The sequence below is a fragment of the Nipponia nippon genome, unplaced genomic scaffold, assembly GCF_047370975.1.
Source record: "Nipponia nippon isolate SJK-2023a ecotype South Korea unplaced genomic scaffold, ASM4737097v1 scaffold_1, whole genome shotgun sequence".
Classification (NCBI taxonomy): Eukaryota; Metazoa; Chordata; class Aves; order Pelecaniformes; family Threskiornithidae; genus Nipponia; species Nipponia nippon.
In genome coordinates this window covers 156,098,014-156,123,004 of record NW_028262290.1, presented here as the reverse complement: position 1 = coordinate 156,123,004, position 24,991 = coordinate 156,098,014, and the positions used below count along the sequence as shown (strand labels likewise).

The 24,991-nt window shown below is 38.7% G+C and overlaps 1 protein-coding gene across 7 annotated transcripts in view; it reads left to right on the top strand.

Moving 5' to 3' along the window:
* The window catches only part of ZMYND11 (zinc finger MYND-type containing 11), a 113,619-nt gene that overhangs the window by 76,047 nt on the left and 12,581 nt on the right, over positions 1–24,991 (top strand). For 4 of the 7 annotated variants that reach the window (XM_087729834.1, XM_009475973.2, XM_087729808.1 and 1 more), the window contains 9 exons: positions 5,951–5,995; positions 8,804–8,965; positions 18,065–18,142; positions 18,554–18,646; positions 20,133–20,220; positions 21,429–21,484; positions 22,193–22,270; positions 22,814–22,932; positions 24,768–24,975. In XM_087729834.1, the coding sequence (XP_087585960.1) occupies positions 5,951–5,995; positions 8,804–8,965; positions 18,065–18,142; positions 18,554–18,646; positions 20,133–20,220; positions 21,429–21,484; positions 22,193–22,270; positions 22,814–22,932; positions 24,768–24,975 (927 nt within the window). The remainder of the gene's footprint in view (positions 1–5,950; positions 5,996–8,803; positions 8,966–18,064; positions 18,143–18,553; positions 18,647–20,132; positions 20,221–21,428; positions 21,485–22,192; positions 22,271–22,813; positions 22,933–24,767; positions 24,976–24,991) is intronic. The other 3 variants (XM_087729825.1, XM_087729844.1, XM_087729855.1) reach the window with 3 other exon arrangements.

Sequence of the window (24,991 nt, the reverse complement as noted above, 5' to 3'; positions counted from 1 at the left end):
CATTGCACCTAATAAGTACTTCACTCCATCACTGATTTATCTCCCTAATGAAAATAACCTACAAACCTCCTCTTGGCTCAACCTAAGTAAAAAATTGTGACATTAATAGCAGAAGCGAATCCAGTTTCTGAGGAGATAAGTTGGAAGTTTCTATTAACCGTGAACTCCCTTGGAACGTGAAGAAAGAAAAAAAAAAGTGTTTTCATTTGAAACTATTTTCTATTTCTAATATCCTGGAGGAGAATACTTATATTGTCTCACCTCAAATAATGTGAACTACTGCTATCCAAACACGATCTTCTTGGGAGGGAAACTGAGATTCATTCGTTGCTTCATGAACACAGCTCATAGGCTGAGAAGAAAAGCATGACAGGGGTTTTAGCAGTCGTTTTGGCTGCTGGCACGCTACTACACTTCTTGAAAAAACTTAACTTCTTCAGCTCTGGGAGCTAGAGACTGGCTCTGTACTTCAGAGCCTATCACCCAGAATTGTCCAGAACACAACTACAAGGTAGGAGAGAGAATAAAAATCTACCTGTCTTGGCAGGCATCCAGAGAAGGCTTTGGTGGTTTCTGCCAGAAACAGAAGACTTCTAAGACAAACTGGCAATAAATTAATTAGACAAACTTAGGCTTGCAGATTAAACACAATGAAAGAAAGCCAAAAGTGTTCGGAGAGGCTGTGGAATTCACTGCAGAACCTGAGTCTTCTGGCATCAGTGCATCAGAAGAGGAAGCAGTTATCAGTGAAGAAAATGGAAGTGGATTATCACAAGCCTATAAATATGTTTGTGTTTAATATGCATTATGGAGAAGGAGATTTTGGTCTGTCTCCTCACTGATGGATTTGTATTGGTTCTTTTTAGACTAAAACTGATTTCTAAAATGAGAGAAATTAAAAATAATACAAAAAAAACCCAGTTAATTGCCGAGATTATGAAAATCTTGGCCGTAGTAAATAAATAAATAAAAGTACTTGAAATTAAGCAAGACACCTAGGTAGTTGTGAGGACATATGAACTCATAATTGCTTTGAATTTCTTTGTGATAAAATATGAGTAATGAATACCTACAAAGTGTCCTACAGAGTCAGTTTATGGAAATCAATTTTAAAGATGAAGCCCAGGTCATCAAAGGAAAGGATCTATAAAGGCAACTGATTTGCAGTGGACAGATTATCCTGTCTGTAAAAGCACACATCATTGTAGCTACCTGCTGTGGTAGTTTTCTAGAAAAGGAAGGAGAAGATAAAGTGAAACAATTTTCATAAAGGGATTCTAGCTGCTGAAGTCTTTTTGGCTTTGAAGGAGAGATGGATGCTTTTTTATTTGCTGAGCACTTTTGATGAGCAAAAGCAGTGGGAAAAAAATAGATGCAAAACAGAAGGCAGTGTATCTAGTAAATACATCCATACAAGGAAACTAGTGGGGAGAAAATAAGCTTATTTTGATGCTGAATTTACTCTAATGCATTACTCTAACATTAAATGTAAAACATGGGATGATCTAAGAAACTTTATCATTGTAAAGCAATCATCCTGATCAAGTATGGATCCTGTACAGCGATGATAAAAGGGAAATACTTTACAGCTAGCTCACCATTTACCTACTGCAAAGATGGAGTAAGTCCTCTGAGCCATCAAGGAATTAATCATGCCTTCCTCAGTTCGGAGCCTAACCTATCGTTTTGATGAAAAGATAAAAGCAGATTCAGTGGGCTACTGAAAGCAAGTTTACAGGAGGATTCATGCTCGCTAAGGAGTAGATGGAGCCAGAGATGTTGTGGCATGAAGAGAAGGCTGACCCAAAGGGCAGAAGGAGGACTGCCCTCACAGCAGGCTAGGACCTCTGGGAAAAACATACACAGTGTCCCCACTGCGTTTGAAAAAATACCGGGAATGGTGTTCCGTGACACATTATGTTTGTTCGACCCAGGTAGTATTTGATGCGTGCTAGTGTCTGAGTGAAAACCAATACATCTGCCAGAGAACCATGATAAGCTGAAGATTTCTTACTAGCTACTGTACCCAACGAGATATAGCCTGTTTAAAAAAGAGGCCAGTGTGCACATGCAAGGTGTACATGCTAGTCTTCCTCTGAAAAAGAAGGAGTAAGGTTCCAATCTGGCCAGCTCTATAGATAAACAGCCACATTTTGTAAAACTCCTTTTACTATAGAGCAGTTACTTGCAAGTTCAACAGTATTGCAAAAGCAGTGGATAGACAGGCAAGGGAAGACATTTCAAAGCTGAGCATGGTTTAGCATTTCCACGTTCTTAAGGACTCTTACGACTGCTCTTGTCTGAGCCTGTTTCAGACTGCCTTTTGCATGGGGCACAGGTTCTGATATATACAATTTGAGAGAAGTATTGGTGAACGGAGAAATAATTTAAATGTGCAGTAGCTGTTTACAGCAAATGTATAAGTAAGAAACATTTCCTTCAGGTTTTGTGCTGGAGGAGAGGAGCGCACATAGCTAGTGTGTCCCCACAGTGGTTCGTTATATTCGTTGAGTCATAAAGATTGCAAAATGCACTGCAAAGTTTTAACAATTATCTATAGTAAAGCTTATGTCTAATTGAGAAAGCTTTGATGGAAACAGATGCTGCCTGAAAAAGACAGAAAGGAACTGATTGATTAAGAATGGAGAAGGTGTTTAGAAAGAAATAGATGCTGGATTGTTTAATGTGAATGGAGGCATAGGTTGCTGCAGCATACTCTGAGACCTCTTAAGGAGAGGACTCGGACACCAGAAAAGAGTGATGGTATGGTAGATACACCCATGCTAGAATGCAGTACCACCACTTGTTATTATAATAAAGGCTTTTCATTTACAGCAGAAAGTTTGAAATATGAAAGATTAAGTACAAAAGATAGGAATTACTTCCGACAGCAGATGATGATGGATGCAGGCTGCAAAAGCTAAAGCAAAATGAAAGGTGTGAAAAAAGTAATGTGTAATTCTTGTGGGAGGCATTTCTTTCAATGTATCTGTCAACCTGATACGGACTGGTAGTCAACTTTGTTGGCTTCCAGTGAAGAGTTACTGAAAGCCAACAAAGAAACCTTAACAGCAGAGTCCAAGATTTTAAAAGCTTCTCTCTTAGCTGAAGGTGGGAAAATTGAAAGAACTCTGATGTTAAAGCTGATGGAGGTGGGGAGAGGAGAAAGAAATGTTCCTTATGGCTGTTCCCAAATCCTAAAATACCAGAATCCAGAACATTTGCCTCAGAAATGACATCTTCAAATTGGGCATGGCCTATCTCATTAGATGTCAAAGAAATGGGAATCTGAGAAAAGGTAGGAACTCATTCACTGAGATCCTTTTCAGTTTTCTAAAGGGTTATGAAATAGTCAGGAAAAGATCACACTAAACTTTTGGGTTGGTGATTTGAAAATGTCTTGAAATAAATGTAGCATGCAAGTGCTACTATTTTTAAATAGTTTATGTTTTGTAAATGACTTCTTTCTGCTGGCATGGACCTTGTTGCCATTCTAGATTCCACCACTGTGACAGACCAAAAGTGTTCTTATGGTACAAACTGGGTGAAATCTACTGTGTATCTGCTAATACTCTTCCTTTAGACTAAATGTGAAAAACTGTTCTAAGTTCTTTATTCACTAGACAGCTGGAGCTGTAGGGACTGTTAAAGCACAGACAGTACACAGGGCTGACCATGAGTTTGTGCACAGGTGGGTCTGAATGAAAATCCAGTGATCTGGAAGGAGCTGTGCGTGCATGAGTGTGGATGAGAGATATAGAGAAACACCACAGCAGTGCATAGGTACGCAGCAAAGAAACTCCGGCGAAGCACTTGAAACAGAACACCTGGAAAAAAAAAAAAAAGTCCAAAGAGTGCTATGGGACAAGTGCCACAGAGGAAATGCTGGGAACCATGAGCTCCATGGAAAATGCTTTCCTTCATTTGCGTCATATTGAATTTAGGACAACAGAACTGTATGTATATTATTCATAAATAAACATGATTGCGCCAAAGAAATAACTGACTTATAATTGTTTTTCCCATATATGTGACCCTTTTTTTTTTTAGCTTACTGGTTGGGTCCAAAGGATACCCATAATTTGGATGGTTTGGGAAATCTAGTTCAACAGTGTGAAACCAGCAAATCCCCGTAAAGGGGAGTTTCGTGAATAGAGTTTTGCCTTTTTTCCCCCTCCCTTTTCCTCTCTCCACCTGATAGTAGAGTGACTTAATACCGAGTATCTGGGCTACCATTAAGGGACTTGGAGAAAACAGATTAACAGGTAAGAAATGAGCTATGTTAATGGAATATGCATTATAAAAAGCCAAAGTGGTCCTTCTAGACAAAGTCTAAGAAAGGAGGTTATATTGTTTTCATGTGCTATGCCTACGTGTAATTTGTAGGAAAATAAAAATTTACTAATTGATTTACATCCTTTTTTTACAATAATTATGGGCTTGCTAAGGTATGGAAGTGACCTAATAGTTACAATTGTGACCTCTAAGTTATTGTTAATTTTACTGTCAGTATGTGCTTCACATCTCCTACTTAATGGTATGCTAATTGTGCAGCAGGATGTCACATTCTCCAACATACAGATTCCCTATTTCAATTACAGCTAAGTAAATCTCCATTACTAATGAGTAAGCATTTCTTTTCCACGTACATTTGCATTATAATGGACATTTTCTTTATGCACTAAAATTATTCTTTCCTTGACAACAACTATATATTTTATTCTACAGTAAAGGCTACAACATGATGATTCATTCCTTTCTGTTGGGTTTATCTGTATTTAAATTGTCAAATGTTCTGGATAGCCTGACATTTTCTGTCCCATGTTATTTTTCTGTACTTCCAGAATAAATTTATGTATTTGCTTTAAGACAACCTACTTAAGACAAATCACAAAAAAGTAAGCTTACATGTCGGTCATAAATTAAGCCATATTTTCAAAATTGTTGCATTGCTTCATTCATGTTGCTGAGAAATCTCAACTATTTATGTCAGTGCAAAGTGACCTTTATGATATAACGTTTGGCTGCTTTGAATATAAAGAACAAGTGACCACAAGTGACCCATATCACTGCAAGATCCCACTCTGCTTAACAGAGCATAGCTCTTTGACTATTAAATACAATCCCCCAAACAGACATTTGCTGCCCTGCTGATGCATATATCTACAAATGCAACGGGCAGCTGAGCGAAATGAGGGGGGAAGGCCTCCTGTTACATCTGAGCTATGCAACTTTGCTGCCAGATCCGCTCCCTCCTGGGGGCTGTGGCCAGTCACTGGGTGCCGCTGAACTGCTGAACTTGGGCAGCCGGGCACTGCCGGCGGAGGATTCCCCTCGTCTGCCAGCGCGGTGACCCAAGAGGCTTTCCCTGCCCTGCGTCAGGAAATCAGGATATTGGCAAATTGAGTCCCTGTGGCGGAGAGCCTGCCGTCATTCCGCATGGCCCCGGGAAAATGTATCACCTTTTATACACAAATAAGGACTGTGAGTTTTATTGATAAGGCGATAGATTAATCTTTGATAATATGCAGCAAAGGTGTTGCTTTGATTTTGGTGGGGCCACTGCCTATGCAGTAAATTATGTTACAGCGTTCTTTTTTAGATGCCGCAAGAAGGTTTATGTATCAAAGAGAGTGCATTAATTAACAATCATTAATATTCTTGACGATTTTTAAGTTGTCCTGGTGGTGGGTGTTTATGTGGGGAAGAAGATGGGTGTTGGGTTCTTTTAATGATATAAGTACATGGGATATTTTAAAGAAACGAAATGTGGTGAAAGGATTAGGTAGCATTCCAGAAATGCAGGAGGAAATGTATGCAACCAGATGTTAGAAGTAACAGCTTGCTTTCCTGGTCACTGTGCATGAATTCTTTCTAGCCTTGTGTATATCCTGATAATCGGATGGCTTACAGTATAGATACAAAGTTTGTTTTGTTTTTATTTTGAAAGGCCTACGGTATGCAGCCTTTTTCCCAGACAGCAGCAAAAAACAAGGTGAACAATTTTTGCACTATGTGGTTTTGAATTCTGTCATATTTTCTATTACGTTTCTGTCTTCCATTAGGATAGCTTAGTTTACTATATTAACCACCACCATCATCCATATCACTTCCAATTCTGAGTTTAGTCTGCATTATGTATGTATGTAGTTGGATGATTTTTTCTCTCTCCTGGGGGCTGGAAGTGGTTACTCATATGTTACAGTTCAAGATGCTGTTACAATGGTTGCCCTTTAATCAGTCCTTTTCGGAGCGGCTGATGACACCTGGTGGTGTGCTTTGTAAATGCAGACTTAACCGTGTTTGCAGCTGGCGGAGAATTTTGACCTGTCCTACCCCGAGCACTGACAGGCAGAGTTTGAGCTATTTAAATGAATCTGATCTCCTGCATGAAAAAAATGTGTTGGGAGCACATTCTCCTCCCATTCAAACTTATGTAAACCAGGAGAAGCAATAACATTTCATTGCCGTTGGAGCAAAATTAATGCCTCTGACCTTGCTATTGAGGTCAATAGTGTAGTTGTTCACAAGGGCTATGTACCTTTTTTATTTTCTTTGTTAACTTTTCAAATATATTGCATAAATGAATGTTTTATATATACTTATGCACTAAATATACTGCATTAGACTAAAAATCTTTTCTGTGAAAAACCTGGGTGATTATATTTAGAAATAATGATGTTTTCAAAACTTCACAGTGTGAATACTGAAGGAAGCTTCTTCTGGTGTTTTATTTAACGTCATGGTTTCTGGCTTGAGTGTATGATTTTTCTTGCCAGCAAGTATATTTCCGTATGTTTATGAAATTCCGCATCTCTTTGCCAGCATATTTCCTAACAATGGAATATCTGGGATATACCAATAAGTAACTAGTATGAATAAAAATTAAGAATCCTGGAATCCTGATTCTGTGGTGAAATTCCTCAGTAGCTGGGACCTACTGGGGTCTTCTCAGTTTGATTTTTATCTGAATAGATCTTTAATCAAAACTGATTCTTTTTCTTGCTTAATTGGCCCTTTACTGCCATCTGATTATTTTTTTTAGTTTCACAAAGAAGATAAGTATTACACTTAATATGAAGGAAATATAAAGCAATACTTTATCCTGATTTTTCTCGATCTACAGGCAAATCAAGTACATCGACAATGCAGTATCTTTAGTTGTTTCTAAAATATCGTAAAGAAAGGGCTCCCAAAGTGCACTGCCACTGGATTTTGTGGAAGGGGCAAGATTTGGTGAAATGAGAATGTGTTCTTTATAGCCAAATTCGGTGGTATTATTATGCCATTCTGAGATACGCAGAATTGGCAAGTAAAATTAAATGAGGAGAAACGATAGAAGAGTCAAGTTACACTGTTAATCTGAACAACAAAGGAGGGCAAAGTTCTGAGTTCAAAAATCATTGGTTAAGGGTTGTTTGGGGATTTTTTCCCCTAAACTACTGCCCCTGCAGTCCAGCATTCATGGTGTATAAACCTTAGTGTAGGCAATCTGGGTTGAGGCTGTCCCTAAATCTCTTATATTCATGGGAGGCTCTGGTCAGATGAGTTATGTACACGACACGGCTGCTCTTCAGCATAAGGGACTGGAAGTGCCACTTCTGTGTAGCACTTCTTACGCTGCTCCGTTGGAGGAGACCTCTCACACAAGGACTTAAATGACGGTAGTTCCCAGGCATGGGAAGATGAGAATCAGACAAATGCCGGTTCTGGCAGTTGGTGGGAATTGCTAACTCCACCTTTACAACATGACGTTAAAAGTAGCCTGATCAGATTTTTATCAAGATAATTTATTGAAGAATAGGAGTGATTTTTTCAGAGATCTGAACCCACTGAAAAGTGACATTTGACATGAAAAGGCATTGGGAGTTTTATCTGATATATGACAGCTATTTTGCCTTCCAAGTGTAGGGAAAAGTGTAGCATTTCAGATAACAAACATAAACATTTAATGGTGGCCACTGGCAATTCTGTCTGGTTTTAGTACTACAGATTCCTAGAGCAAAATTCTGCCTCCAAATTACATGCATGCTGCTCTCATTTACTTCAGCAAAGCTCGTGCACATGTTTCAAAGGTCAGAATTTGGCCGTTGGGGCTGAATTTTCAAGGAAGAATGTATTAAAGACATCTGTGCATCAGCAGAACCATATCCTTTGTCTTCTGTTGAACGTTTCAGGAGTAAGCCTAGTGCTGTTGGGCACTGCAAGTGAAACATTCTCTGTTTTTTGAATCGCATTGGGATTGCTTAGCAGAAACATTTCTTGCAGTAATAGGTTCATAATTTCATTTGTTTCTTGTAACTCAACACTTCGATACTGAAAAGCTGCCAGTTTCAAGAGAGTAAAGACTGGAAGGGACCGCCCTTCAGAAAATTACAGTTGAAAATATACTGTAACAATCAAAACAAGGGGAAATATTTAGTCCAAGGAAATAGGTATGGTCTGTTGAGGTGCACAAACTTTTGTTTGTAGTTTAATACAGAGAGGTCAACAAGTGTTTTACACAAAGGTAGAAAACAAACCCACTTTTCATTGTGGACAGAGCTCATATTTGAAATTGTTACTAATCAGACACTTGAAAAAGCTAAAACTTGGCATTCATATTCTATTGGAGTTAGTATGTATTAAACTGATGAAGATCTTAAAGCATGTAGGTTTTCCCCTGTTTTTTTTAAACATTATACACTTCTTAAAATGTTTATAATGTCTAATTGCTGCTGGATTTCAAGACATATCAATTTTGTTCTTAGTTCCTGCAGATTTTGACAGAATGTCATACCAAAATATTTTGTATTTTTTGTAGGACTGGGAAACAGAAAATCATGACTGGTATTGTTTTGAATGCCATTTGCCTGGAGAGGTGTTGATATGTGACCTGTGTTTTCGTGTGTATCATTCCAAGTGTTTGTCTGATGAGTTCAGGCTTAGAGACAGCAGTAGTCACTGGCAGTGCCCAGTTTGCAGGGTGAGTACCTATGAGATTTCATGTGCTGATTAGAGGATTGATATTCATTAATAGATTCATTAAGGTGTCCAGATGGTCTGGTCAGGTTAACGGATAAAGAACTGAATATTGAAATGATGGTACATACCTAGAGCATCTATACAGATACCAAAATATGGTGCATGTAGCAGATGGTCATTTTTGAAGACTCCAGCAAGTTTTACTTATGCATTTGAACGCACACAGTATACTGTGTGGGAATGTGTGTACGTATGTATGCCACGTGTGAATGCAGTATATTGTGGAAATCTTCAACATGAGTAAACAAATTGCTGTATAAGATGCTACTGGTTTTACTTATAATTTTAATGAATCATAATGTAATTTTTTTTGTATTTTGATGACTGCATTCTTAGTATTTTATTGGAATCATATTTTACATTATAAAGCCACAATCATGTTACTCATGAGGGCAGTATCAAAAATTATGGGGTGAAATCCTGCTTCTTATTTACTTCTGTGGATTCTATTGGTGCAAAAAGGCCAATCTGGATTTTACCCATAGCATCCATATCTATATTGCTTTTTCTTTAAATTTGCTATTTTTATGGGTATGGTAGGGAGACAGTGAAGAGTATTTTTTATATACGTTCCAAGAATGAGCAGGTATGTTGTCTACATGTCATTAGAAGACTAAACATTCTAGTCAGGATAGTGCTTACTGGAACCTGGCTTTGAATCAGCCAGATACCTCTCCTTACTGTTGTCATCTCCACGTCACCTCCCCCAGTGGAGCACATTCCTAGGCTTCCTTAAATGGAGGGAATAATGCATATGAATGTTTAAGATAAAATTATTGCTATAGAAAGGCATAAAACTGCCAGTTGCACTCTGCCTTGGATTGCTGGAGGAAGAGAAAATTCCCTTGCTAAAAGCTTAGATCTAGCTGTAGAGCAGCAGGCCAACCTTCAGATAATCTGTACTGCAAGGACTGTAAGGATTCAGACACTTCATAGTACAGAGAAGCAGTTTTCGAAAACACGTGGATTGTTTTGTTTCAAAACAGCACTTTCTGACTGCTGTTACCTTAGAACCAGTTGTAAAAAACCTGTTGCCTGTTGCCTCAGATTGGGAGCTCTCAGGGTTTAGGGAAATAGCAAGAAAATTGAGCCTGCCTCAAGGAGGTGGAAAGGAATGAAAAAGAGGTAGTGGCAGGGAAAACCCAGTTAAGAACAGGGACATGTACTGTATCTCGCCATATTGAATTACTAGCATTTGATTTAGCTGCTCAATATTCCCTCTGTTAAAAACAAAGAATGACCACATGTAGGTGAATTGCTTTCAGATTTTTAAATAAATCTCTTTAATAATTGTTGGTTCTCATAATAAGTATTGATAGTTCTTATGAATAGTTAAAATTAGGTAAACTGGATCCAGTCTCCACTCTAGTTTACCAGTAATTTTAAATGACACCTGGTGAGAGCAGGGAATGTAAATAGTTTAAGCCACCTTCTATATGAGGTGGCTTATAACATTTATCTTGTAACATGGATGTCATCAGAGTGGAATGCTGAATCATTGCATGAAATATGCACAGATACCTAGGGTGGTCAGCTTTGAGATCAGTCTGACTTTCATCCTGAGGCCCTGAAATCTTTTATGGCAATGATACTAAACAAATGTTTACCTTGAAAAAGAAAACTCTGAAACTCGGACCATGTGCACTGTGTCTGTCTGTCTGCATATTGGTTCCCTTTTTGTTATACAAAGACTAAGGAGAGGTTTTGGGAGCTCTTAAATCCTTCCTGCCCCAGAGATCTTTGGCTCACTCAGTGCCTCAGATAATGATGAGCCTATTTTTGTGAATATTGCCATTTTGAATGCCATGGCATCCTTATTCCCTCTGTGCTGGCATCCTGTTTTCCTTGTAATTAATTTGAATCGCTTCAAGCCCTAATTCTGCAAACTTTGACTAAAGAGGCTTGCACCGCCCCTGGAAGGAAGGGATAGGTCTAATTGGGCATGGAAGTTAGCATCCTTGTGTCAGGCTTCAGTATTCTTCTGTTACTTTCTCCCCACCTTCCTAGGAAATGACTGCTCTAATTTTATTTTAAAGGCAGGAGAGGCCTATATTAAAAAAACTATGGTAATTTGGAGAGCTCTGGCTGATGTCCAGAGGACATAACAGAGCTTAACTATCTTGCATAAGGGCAATGGGATTTACTTTGCCTTATCAGCAGTAAATATGTACGTTCAAGAAAAGTAATACCTCGGACAAAGAGATGCGTATATTTTCATACTTTATTCTTGTAACTGGACATAGCACTTTTCACCTGGGGATTTCAAAGCTCTTTACAAAGGTAAAGTGAAAGTATGTTTGAAGCCTAATAGATTGGGAGGAATTATCTAAGAACACTTCATTCTTATGTAAAGACTCCTTCTGTAATGCTGCCAAGGTCAGCAAGCCTTTGGATTATTCATTTCACAATTGCTGGTTGTGCTAGTGCGATCAACCTGTGCAGCTTTATCTTGCACACTTGACTACTCAGAAATATTTTATAAAGGACATTGCCAAGGATTTGTTCATAACTTTAAAATATTTTTCTTCCCATAACGTTTATAACAGTCCCTTGCAAACCTTTCTCTGAACTCTGTTTCCCTGCTGGTGGTTTTTCTCCACTGCATCCATGAGCAAGAATGTCCAGTTCCTGGCTTTTTTTTCTTTAACTTGACAGTACCAATCTGAATATTTTGTACCCTACATAATTCTCAGCAGGAGTCATGAGTCAAACAAAGTTCAATTCAAACCACATTGCAGTGATTGAAAATTTTCCCTGACTGCTGACTAATCATTGTCTTAAGTGAAATAAATTGGTATTATCAGCAAAATTCCTGGTAGACAGGTCACAAGAGAAAGACTCAATATCCAATGAACTTAGAGATTACGTTAGCCTTTTCCCACTACTGGAATGGTCCATTCAAGACAGGGTTAGTCAACTCGATCTCTGAAGGATGCAGAAGACTTGTACATTTATTGCTGCTCTTTGGTTAGATAACAGGAGGAAGTTAATTTTCTCCAGCTGTTAATTTAGCATCTAAAGACTATGGAAAGTATTGCAAAAACAGTAGTTTTTGCGGGGGATGAAATAGATATATACAAAAATCTGAATAGGAGAACATTGATCACATGTTGGGGTAACAGACTATTGTTATTTCTTTTTTTAAAAATTCAAATTTTAAAGTAATTTTATAGAAAGGCAGAATTATGCATGCTGACATATAGTTTGTCCCAGAGGAATAGATTTTGATTTGTGAAACAAAAAGAAAGAATTATTCATATGGCTTAACTCGACTACTAAATTTTTTAGAATCATCTGATCAGAGATTGATCTTCCATGCATGTGCTTTACAAGGAATTATAACCAATTTACCTATCATAGTGGGTGTTTCAATATTTCTGGTTTTTATATATATAAGAGTAAAGTAAACTGTAGAGCTTAAGATATTAAATGCTGTGCTGATAAGTGTTCTATAAGTAGGCTATTTCTGAGTTCTGGTACTGTACTAAGCATTTCACAGAGTACATAAAAATACACCATCATGCAGTTCACAATCAATGTTAGACATAATTTGACAAGTGAGAATGACAAACAGCAGAAAGTTAGAAGCACAGAAAGATGAAGGTTACTTAAGTGAGGTAACTCAAGTACTTAGATCAGGGGGTTTTAAGTACTAGTTGTCAGTCAAGATGGTTAATGTAAAATAAAAGGAAGGAAGAAAGCTCTGTTGACTTCATGGGGTGTTATGGCAGGAATTTTTTAAATAACTGCATGATGAAAAATATTCTATAGACAGGATTTGGCATAGTCACACAAATAATAGCCGTGGGTTGGTGGGTGAAGGGAAGTCCTAGTCTAGGACCGATATTAGCACCACATGGTTCAGTGTGCAGAGCCCACACCTGGGGCGGTGTTAGTGCTTGGCAGGTCGCTCCCATTCACCTTGCAGCCACATGTACCCTTGAGTAAATCAGGGAGCCAGCAGAACTGGGCACTGCATAGGGCATATTTAATAAAGGAATTTGTCCACAGCAGTGGGAAAATTGGGAAACCTCCACTTAGAGCCTCCTACCACCTTCTCTGTGCATGTAAAAGCATATTTAATTCATACGATGCTTCATATTCAGAAGGTGCTCAGTGCACCAAACAGGTACAAACCAATTTGTGGATTCAGCTGTAACATTTCCAAAATGCTTCGAAAAGTCTACTTTAACTGTATATGGTCTTGAAAGAGGCAGGTCTTATGGCATATTCTGCTCATGCAGATGCTTTTCTGTGTGCTGCTGATGGCATACGGCGCACTGGTTGCTCCGAGACCCATCCTGTGTGCCTGCATACCTTTCTTAATGGTACAGGAAACCTGAGGACCCGAGGGTTAGGCGTTTGAGAGGGCAGCAGAGCAGTAAAGCTTTCCATATGTACCACCAAATTCCTCTGGAAAGTTAAGCCCTAAAAAAATCCAAGGGCCAGTGGGTAAAGCAAAGGGTTTCTGAACAGCAGTGGGGAGTGTATGATAGACTCATGCACATAGTTCCCCTCTGCAGATATACCCCTGGAAACCTGAATTGCTTCTGAAAATGGAACTGGTGCCTTAGAAACGTGTACCTGTCATTGAGCAACCTTCACCTAATCCATAACTGAACTGAAATGAAGCTCTTTGATGTGCGGATACACATGACAGTTGAGGGAGGAAGGGAAAAAAAAAATTCGTTAATGGGAGATTATAGGGTAACTCCTTTACATGGAGAAAATGTAATTTCAATGCTTATAGCTAGACAGAATGCTGGCACTAACACGTTGCATTTCTTAGAGTTTCTCTATTTTTTTTCTCTTCAAATGAAAGCCTGCAGCAACGGCAGCATAGTGACCATTGTCACCCTGGGAGCTGAGAGCTACATGCCAACTCAGGGTGCATAGAATAGTCATTTCCATCATAAACGGTGCTGCTGCAGGATGGAGTGTTTCTTGGCAGTACCCCTCGCTGCTGCTAACCTCGTGTGGTTCATAAAGTTTTGTAGTGAATTCCTGCACTATAAGCATGTCAGAATTGCTAAATAAGTCACATCTGCACAGTGCAATATATTGCTACCCTCTTTAACAGCTAAGCAGTATTATTAATCTGGAATATTGAATACAAAAAGAAATGTAAATCCGATCTTCAGGTACCAGCTTCTAAGAAATAGATGTGCCGCAGAGAATAAAGCATATGTAAGGTATTTCCTACACTCACAAGCAAAGAGTTAGGTTGCAGTCTTGGCCTTCCACCTAGCAGATCCCATTAATCTTCTACATGAGGATTGCTGCTGTGAAGGTTATTACTTCACTCTTACATCCCCTAGGTAAACATGTATGCCTGACCAAGCCTTTCAGTGTACCGTGATTCAAAGCAGAAGGGTTGCAGATTTCTCTGAAAATTGGTGTGACTTAGGAATCATCCTTGTTGTGGGTTAACTCGGGTAGGCAGCTAAGCACCACACAGCCACTCGCTCACTTCTCCCCAGGTCCCAGTGGGACAGAGAAAGAGAAAAGGATGAGTAAAAGCCAGAAAACTTTGGAGTCAAGATAAAAATTGTTTAATAAATGAAGAAATGGAAGAAGAGAGAAAGAAAACATAACAAAACAGGTGATGCAAAGGCAATCACCCACCACCCTCCATGGGTAGACTGGTGCCCAGCCAGTTCCCAAGTAAAAGATGGCTAATTCCCTTAAAGCCCCTCCTCCCCCTTTCTATTACTGAGCATGACAGTATATGGCATGGAATATCTCTTTCGTTAGTTCAGGTCATCTGCCTGGTCTCCTCCCAACCTCTTGTGTACCACCCCAATCTATTCACTGTGGGGGCAGAGTGGGAAACAGCGAAGGCCTTGACACTGTGCAAACACTGTTCAGCAAGAGCTAAAACATCAGTGTGTTATCAACACTGTTTTGGTCACAAATCTAAACCACAACACCATATGAGCTGCTATGAAGACAGTTAACTCCATCCCAGCCAGGCCTAGTACAATCCTATATTAAGATAGTATATCCTACAAATAGGATATCTACAAGTATAAAGATCCTGATAATCTTTTGGGGCTGGATTGAATCTTAGCAGTCTCCTTGAAAGAAACTTGTTTAAGTAATGAGGTTTGCAGTAGCGTATCTTAGTAGATCTGACTGTGGGAAAAGATACACAGTGGATCTCGCCACTTTTACAGATTCACAAGCCACCATCACTGTTTTTGTTTCCCAAAAGTAGGAAATTAAAAGACCTAATTTTCGTTTATACTTACTTCTATATCACTCTGGCTATAAAGGGACCTGAAAGTGGGTATATTTTCTTGTGTCAGAGCAATATAAATAGATTTTATGCAAATCATATCCCCCATCTAGTATTATCTGTTTTCTTGCTTTAAGTGGCTCTAAGTTGACTTCTCTGAGAACACTACAAGTCTTCAAAATACAAAGTAGGGCTTTTTTAATTAAAAAATTACACATTTTCCATTATAGCTTCCAAAGAATGTGTGAGTGGTACCTCCTAAAGGGCTAATCTTTGTTGAAAAGTGAATGAAGCGGTTGGATTATAACTTGCTTTCTACAAAGGGTGAGCAACCTTGCCGTAAAAAGACATTTTGCTGGCTCATAGGCTCCGATTCCCTAAATTCATTGCCTTTCAACATTTAGTAGAGGAACCTGGAGATCAAATTTTTCTTTAAATAAATCAGTGTAGGGAATTGAAGGAAAAGTGGAGAAATTCAAGTTTGCCTGAATCGGCAAGTCAGTTATATCATTTTTGTTGGTGCTTAAGATGATACTAATTGCTGACATCAATAACGATACAAAGCCAGCTATCTATCTTTTCTTATGATCTGAAGGATAAGACTGTAAACCATCTATCTTAACACAGTCTCTTAGAAACTGTCTTGCCCAGCAGTGCATGAAAAACGGTTCGCATGAATTCTGAAATACTTCCAAAGGATGATAAATTCAGAACCATGTCAGACAAGGAGGTGTAGAAGGACTAGTCAGTGCAAGTGAATTTTATTGTGTCCTAATAAGTTTCAGTCTTTTAAAATGCTGTGTCATTAGCAAGCATACAGCACTCCAGGGCCTAAAATGACAGCAGCGTTTCATAATGCAGATAATTTAATGCACATTTGGGGTTGCATTTGCAGTAGCAATGTTGGTTGATGCAAAACTGAATAGGTGAATTGATTTCCAGCAGAATGCACATTCTCATGACAGACAAACTAAAACATGAATATACAGAAGGTGACTCAGACGTACAGCGCAGGGTAAAACTCTGTCTCATTCCAGAGTTTGGAAGGAAGGTCAGGGAACCATTAATACTATGAAAGTAATGCTTAAAAGCACTGTGAGTGTTAGAAAGACCTGGTGCTGGCCCTTTCCACAATAGTGAATTTTACCCAGCAGTGGTAGTGTCTTATCAGGAAAAAGCTATATAGTGTTGTTATGCATACTGTAGTATCTATATAGGTTCATGACTGAACTGGTATTTCGGCACAGTTTGTAATGATTCTGTGCATACTGTTAAGCAATCAAATAAACAGCTTCATTGGTAGTGCTGTGAATTTTGATTTAAGGAGGCAGTAAGTACAATCCTGAGATGTATAGGTTGCACACTTGCTGTAGCACAAGGGCCAGCCTGTGATTTTCAGTGTCTTCAGTGTCTTGCAGGAGGAATATAAGCAGAGGAGACACAATCAAATCCTATCATTTTTTTCTGCGCTAATGTGTAATTTTTACTCTTGCCAAGTAACTATGTAAAAGTAGTTGCTCTGTACTCAATGTGTCCACTCCCTCTGTATGTTCAGAGTCATATATAAGTAATTCAGTTAAAAATAGCACACTTCTAGTGATTAATAGTTCATAAGCCTCGTACCTCTTTTAGCTGCCTATTAGGACATGGATTCTGTTTTTTCTTGTGTTTGCTGAGCAACAGTCATCTGCATAATTACGTGGATCTTGCTAAAGGCCATCAAAATTTGAGGATGCAGGTGTAACTGAGTCAGTTTGGTCCACACAGTTTGCATACAGGTGGTGATGTGAGGCGTGAGAAGGGGAGAACTCAGCTTGGCGCTCAGTGCATTCGGAGGTGTGAGGAGGAGTAAACGTTTTTGCAAGAGATCTGAGCAGTTAGAAATCACTTCAGGATAATAAACCTGGAACCCATGCTGTTGTTTCACTGCGCTTTTGTTTTGGATAACTACTGGAGGCAAGAGCAAGGAGGAGAAAGCACTTTTCAGCCAGCTATTGTAAGGCCATGCAGAACTGTGCACAGCTGCTGTGACCTGGAATTGGAAAGGCTGGTTTGTAAGAGCGCGCTAGGCATTTGCAGAGAGCCACCTTCTCTTTAGCAGTGTGTTTTCTGTGTGCAGTGCTTCCCACTAGCCTGCATTGACTTTGAAGTGTGGGGATAAGTCTCTATACTAGTCTAAGATGAGGAGGAAAAACTCTGGATCCTGAACTGCTGAAAAGAAGCAGTCTGGATTAGATTTTATGATGGAAGAACCACAAAAATCAACAACTGCTATGTTTCTCGAGCAGTAAAAGGTGCTCTGAGTTTTTACTGGCTAGAGCCTATTTGACTTCCTCCTAGGCGGTGTCATTTTGCCTAGTAAGCACATAATTTGTAGATGGTACAGGATATTCTTTTAAAAATAATTTCTTATTTTACTCAAAGTATTAATGCCTTGATAATAAAAAGACCATTAAATAAATTTTAAACTGCTCCCTAAAATGCCTTTCTTCATTGCTTTATTCTAATTAGACACTTTTTTACATGAGAGGTTTTGACAAAGTATTATGGATACAAGTGGAAATAGAACCTGTATTTCTTCTGTAGCTGAAGTCCTTAGCCCAGACATAATTTAAAGCAACATACATAGTTGTGACGTGTTAGTGTTACTAATTTCCCAGAAAAGATTTTCCCTAAAAAATTGTGTGATACGTGATTCAAAGTTACCTTTTCAAATAATGTTGTGATGCAGAGAAAAATTTTATTGGATGAATTCTGAAGTCAAGTTTAAAATAATAATATGATCCTGTTTTTCTTTGGCAGAGTATCAAGAAGAAAAACACAAGTAAACAAGAGATGAGCACATACCTGCGGTTCATCGTCTCTCGTATGAAGGAGCGGGTGAGTATGGAACAGGGAAGTTTATCGAAGTGTTGGGTTGCACTGTAGAGGATGCATTGCAGTTGGTTGGCCATGTGTGACTGTGTAGGGAGGAGGGCTACAAGAAGGTGTCATTTTATTTCCCGTGTCATAAGGAGTGCGTGTATTTCAACATACACTTACCATGTCTCATTGCTCGGATTAGTATCATTCTGGCAGGAGTAGTTTAAACCATGGGCCTGTGGCTCCTCTGAAATGGACATTTTTCAGGTTTGAGACACATGTAATCTGTCAGATTGTGGATCTACAGTTTGGCCTTCTGTATTCCCCACCGGAAATATTCCAAAAACTATTGCATTTTTAATCTTTTTGTGTATGTGTTTTAAGCAAATTCTAAATGCAATAACTTACACTGTCTCATGGTCCTTTCAGGCTATAGATCTAAACAAGAAAGGGAAGGACAACAAACACCCAATGTATAGAAGGCTGGTGCACTCAGCTGTTGATGTTCCTACTATACAGGAGGTAGAGTGACTTGATTTCTAACTTCCACACTGTTTATGATGTCTTTTAACAGTGAAGATAAACCTTAAGGACTAAAGTACTAATCCTGTTTAATTCTCCTTATGATCAGTATTTCAGTATTGTATCCAGTATTGGATATGGGAGCTTAAAATTTCAAACTTTTCCTCATAAATAGGTAACCTAGTAAAACCATTTTGAGTGGTGCCTAGTTTTCAGACATAGAGTACCCTCAAGTCCTTCTGTACTAAGGTTTTACTAGGAACTGTAGGTAGCTGAAATCTTTAGAGAAAGTACCCTTTATCTAAGTCACTGAATAGGGACTTGAATGTCCATGTTTCCATATCTGGCCCAATATTTTTGACCATGTTCCAATTTTAGTCATTAAGGCCTTGTGTAGGTGGCAGCTTTATAAACATCTAGATGATTCATAAAGAGCCAATCATTTTGTTGATCACGAAAAAACCAGACTCACTTAAAACATCTGTATTGCATTAATTGTTCCAAAAATGAAGTACTAGTAAATATGTTGTCCTTTTTTTCTGAACCGAAGGTCTGACCATGACTCATGTAAATCAACTGCAAATGACCAAAATGAACAGTATATTCATCTTTATTCGTTGCTGCAACTGGATTACTGTGCAATGCCATAGTATATATTGCCCTTTACAACCACAGATGTGAAAAGCCTTTGTTTTATTATTGTTATTGAAACACACAGATAAACGGTAGCTTCACTGCCAGTTTTGGAGACCAGCACTACTGGCTGGCTTGAAGTACTGGCAACACTGGTTGAGCCTGAAAATAGGTCAGGCCTTCCTTTCACTGTGTCACCTTCACCTGCTTCCACCGAAGGTCTTTTGGCCTTGATAACATACTAGAAACCGATGATGTTTTGTTTGATGATTGGAATTCTCATAGGTGTTCTTGACAGAGCACAACTGAAAATGCTGCATTCCTTATCAGACAAAAGACCACACTAGGAAAATGAACTGCATGGCTCCATGTAGGCATTTGTGACGAGTTTGGAAGACTAAGACAATCAGCCTTCATCAGAAAACACTGACTGTCAAGTGAAGATCCTGGAATTACAATGACAGTCAACATTGATTTGAAACTTGCTGGTATTTTAAGGTACACAATCTTCACCTCAGGGAATATATTTTCATTTGAACAAGTCTTCTGGGCCACACCTTATGATGAAACTACTCCAGATTTACCTTGTTATAACCAAGAGATTTTTTGTTTTAAACTTAGTCAAGTATTAAAGCACCTGTTTTACTTCTGGGCATTGCATAAAGGGACCAATGCAGCCAGCGTTCAGGTACTAACAAACCATGTCAAAGAGTTTTAAGTATTCCTTCTGTATGCAGGAAAGGTAGTGTCTGATCTGTGTTGCATAATGCAGATTTCTGTGAAAGCTTCTCTGCATAAAACAGGTACAGCACTTTAACAGTTTTTTCACAGTCCTATGTTTTCTTTTGTGTAGAAAGTAAATGAAGGAAAGTACAGGAGTTATGAGGAGTTCAAAGCAGATGCTCAGCTGCTTCTACACAACACAGTGATTTTCTATGGAGGTAAAGTACTACATTTACTGCTTGCTTCATTTGATTTATCTTTACCTGTAGGAAACTCACAAGTTCGGGATTGAATTTGGTATTAGATAATCTTAAGTGTGGATGAGGTCATTTGAGAGCCCTTAAAAATCAAAGTAAGCTGCAAGAGGACTTCGCAGGGTCTTTTCTGGCCCACCTACTACACGACTATTTTCATCCTCTCTGGCTAAACCTGCTAGTGGGAATTTGCACCTTTGCCATCCTGTTTCCTCTGCAGCCTAAGTCATAAGTGGCAGATTTCTGCTGGTATACATGTGTTCTTCTAGGGTGGAAAGAGGTCTGATGTCTGATGTGCTGTGTCACCAGAAACATGTACTGTAGACACATAGTTTTCACTCGTGGGCAGTATCTGCCATACTGCAACAGCAAATATAGCTACATCCACACTAGAACTGTCCTGCTGGTGCAGTATGTGGAGGTACAGCTGTCAGAGAAGCTGCCAGCCACTGGGAAGGTAATAAGTGACTGTTTGATGTGGTGGGACAGTCTGACTGGAAGTGGAAAAACACCACCACTACATCCAGAAGGTATAGCCAGGTCTTGTAACAAGGTTCTCCAGAGCCATCATTTCAGGAAGGATGTGGTTCCCCCCTGCAGACACAGCCCACATCAGGGACACTGGGAGCGGGGTGGGACCAGTCTATTTGCAGCATCAGATCCATGCTGTTGTTGTTAGGGGGAGATGTGGATGTGCTAATAGAGAAATACACAGGTGTAAAGGGAAACGCATAGTGATAAATAGTCTATGAAGCATTACTCTGAGCAGAAATACTTACGTGATTGTACCTGTGTTCCGGTCAAGTGATGATAGCAGAGAGCCATGTTTTAGGACAATTGCAGTGTGTCATTAAGACACTAGCAGAGAAAGAAACTGAATCCATATGAAGAGCAGCCCTGTCTCCCTGGTGCTGCTCCTCAGATACATACTTGTATTGTTCAGTTTAAAAGCTCCAAAAGGTATTTTTGCATATAAATACGAAAGAGAAAGCAAATACAGAACTGATTGTTTGAAAATTTTAAATGGAAGAGTTATCCAAGTGACTGAATTATGTTTTGTATTCTCAAGCAAGACAATTATAGCATGAAAGTCATAGCAATGACAGCTGCAAATCTTTGTGAGCACTGTGATCATACTGTGATTGTTCATACCGTTTATTTTTAATTTATAGCGGACAGTGAACAAGCTGATATAGCGAGGATGCTTTACAAAGACACATGTCATGAAGTAAGTAGTACCAAGTAACCAAGATGTAGACACGATACTTGATTTTCATTTCAGAATCTAAGAAAATTATTCTTCATATTACAAAAATAAAAAGGGTACGAAGTTTTTTACAAATTTTCCCCTAACTTTCTAACAACTGAGTCAGAATTCCTTTTTTTTTTCCAACTAGACTATCATTTGCAAAATACTGATATTCAACTTTCCGTTTTGAAAATAATCTAGTAATACATAGTTTGACTAGAAATAATTGTACTTGCTAATATAAATTGAATCTGAGATGAGATTCCTACCAAATTCTGTAATTGGCATTGAAACATTTAACATTCAGAGGAGACCAAAAAATAAAGCGAGGCGAGCTGTCACACTTTCTCCATTTGTACAATTGAATTACTTCTTTCAGAATGTATTTTAAATATTTGATGAATTTAAAGAACTGTTCTTTGCATTTTAGCTATAATAAGTCATTAAGAGTTGAATTAGTCTCCTCCCTCTGCCTTGTTTTTCTAAAACATGAGTAACGTTTCTGCAGCTTGTCTTTCATCTTCTCTCAGCTCACCTCAGTTTCACACCTCTAGTTTGCACAGACAGAAGTAACTCCACCAGATTAGCAAGCAGGGCTGAAAAATGTTACAACTTACAAGAGAGGGATACTACTGAAGTCACATAAATAGGATTTTTTTGGCTTATTTACCTTTTTTTGTTTTTCAGCTGGATGAACTGCAGCTTTGCAAGAACTGTTTCTATTTGTCAAACGCGCGACCTGACAATTGGTTCTGCTATCCTTGTGTATGTTGCTGACACAGATTTTTATTTGTTTGCTTTTTCGTATAAAAGCCTGCAGTTTTGGTGTCATTAATGCATTGAATATTCCATTTCAGTAGGCTTGTTTCAAAAGCATGGTTAAGACTCTGTAAGCCTAGATATTTTACAAAAAGTGAAATGTTGATTGAAGTTCAAAGCTGTAACAATATAGGTTATAAAGCTTGGTTATCAGCCAGTTACAACAGTCTCACAAGAAAATAAGGAGCTTACAGAAATAAAACTTTGGTCCTGGATGAAGCTATAAAGACAAGTTTCATTTTTGGGCTGCTTAAGATCTCTGTTTTCAATAGCCAGTTACATCCTTTTCAGACTGTATTTTTTTTACCTTGATCCAAGCAATACATCTGGCAGAGAAATATGTGTTGTAAGAAGATAAAAACGGAAATAGCACTAGACATAAACAGCAACCATATTCTTAAGATACTAGCATAGTATTACAGCAAAATATTTGTGGGAGATACCAATATAATACTTCATATCCAATAATAAATACGACTTTTTTTCCAGATACCTAATCATGAGTTGGTTTGGGCCAAAATGAAAGGCTTTGGGTTTTGGCCAGCCAAAGTCATGCAGAAAGAGGACAATCAAGTTGATGTTCGCTTTTTTGGCCATCACCACCAAAGGTAATTTATTAATTCCATGTGCTGCTTTTTACAAACAATAGTTAAAAGAATTTACCTGATCTATCATGTTGTAAATCCTGGCTCAGCTAGTTGCCAACATTAGAAAGACTGAGTACTTTGCCATAATTGTTTCAGAAAATTTAGAGCTCAGTCTAAAACATCCGAAGTTGCCAAATGGCTCAGAGATTCCCTTTCCACAGTTGCCATAGGGATGTTACTTAATGCCATTTTAATTAAATAAAGCAAGCAAACTTCAACTGTTTCTTCAAATCAGTGGCAGCCTGCTAATCCAGGCGAAGGTGAAAATTGGACAGAAATGTACTCTTACTACCAGCAGTATTGACTTTGTGCAATTTTCTCTTCTGAGCAGGCACATTGCAATTTTGTGTTTTAGTAACATAATATACATCACAAATGTTTCTGTCTCACTGCTAGAACATTGACAGAGCTCCTGCTGTGAGCCAGTTTGCAATTTCAGAGCATAACTTTACATTGGAAACTTCACTTTTAGAGATCAGCTTTTACTTCCATCTCTAGTTGTTTGTTCACCATTTGGGGGGGGGTATAGTAGTGTTACTACAGTGGATGTACTGATTTTTTTTGCTGTTTGATTTATATGCCTATAATGTGAGGAGGAGAGACAATTGCAAAGTAATTCACGGTTGTTGGGAAGGTGGTATATTTTGGTGCATTCCAAAAGGGCCTAGACAATTCAGTAAGTGTTTTATGAGGCTGTTTATTTAAATTGCTTTTAGTGTAACTTGCAGAGTATATAACATGTTTTCATTTGTTATATGAACTACCAAGATTTTCTAATAGGCATAAAGTGGGTAAAGGATCTTTATTTGTGTCTCAGTCACAGAATGATTTACCTTGAATCTGTTGGCAAATACAGCTTATCTCATTAGTAGTTTTGGCATTAAGTTTGCACAGGTTCAAACTATTTAATAAAGTAACATGACACTTGTGGGATGAGGTGCTTGCAACTTCTTAAACGTGTGCTGATAGAAAAGGCAAAATCCATTTTACTAGAGTGCCATTGCTTAGTTACTGTGCTGGACTTGGACGAAAGGCCAAATTCCTGGTTGGTGTAGATTAGCATTGGTTCTTTGGCTTCACTGAAATAAAATTTATATTGCAAGAACTGAGAATCTGTCTGCAGACATTTAATTTGTTACGGTATTTACTCTGTTATGTAGATGTGCATGGCAGTGACTCTTTTTCTTTAATGTCCAGTGTTGCTTGGTATAACCTTTCAAAATGTCAAGAGCTGCCCATCTAACTCTATGAGGACTCTCTGAAAATATTTAAGAGGACAAAGTACCTTTGGAACCAAGTCACTGGCATGAATTCAGTCCAAAAGAGCATGAAAGTCTTCACACGATAGACAGGGGACCAAACTGCAAAATGTCTCTATTCGAGGTGATAATTTGGTACATTCCGTGACAGTTTTAGCAAAGAGGTCAAGGGCTAAATTGGATTAGCATACGAACCTTCAGTAAAGATGTTTCTGTGTCTGACTTAAGGCATTTAGCAAGAGAGCAGGCAGGAGATGTGACTGCTGTTGGTGCTGGGCGAGGTGTGTGGCTCACCAAAAATGAAAGAGACTTTCAGCCATAGCACGCACAGCTAACAAATGTGTCTAATAACACAAATGTCTAACGGTATGCAGTCTGTTTTCTTTCAAATGTATTGAATATACAAAAATTCTAGGGAAAAAGGAGTTGTCAGTGATCAGCCACTGTGAAAAACTGCTTTTGAAGTCAGTTTCTCAGGTCAAGGTCCTTCATCTGTATTTAATGTTTCTGAACCTGCCTGTACTGTGTATTCAAAAGGGCCTGGATCCCCTCTGAAAACATTCAAGATATCACAGTTAACATCCATCGGCTGCATGTGAAGCGCAGTATGGGGTGGAAGAAGGCCTGTGATGAGCTGGAACTGCACCAGCGTTTTCTTCGTGAGGGGAGATTCTGGAAATCAAAGAATGAGGATAAAGGGGAAGAGGAGGCAGAGTCAAGTATCTCTTCCACCAGCAATGAGCAGGTGAGTGCTGCCACAA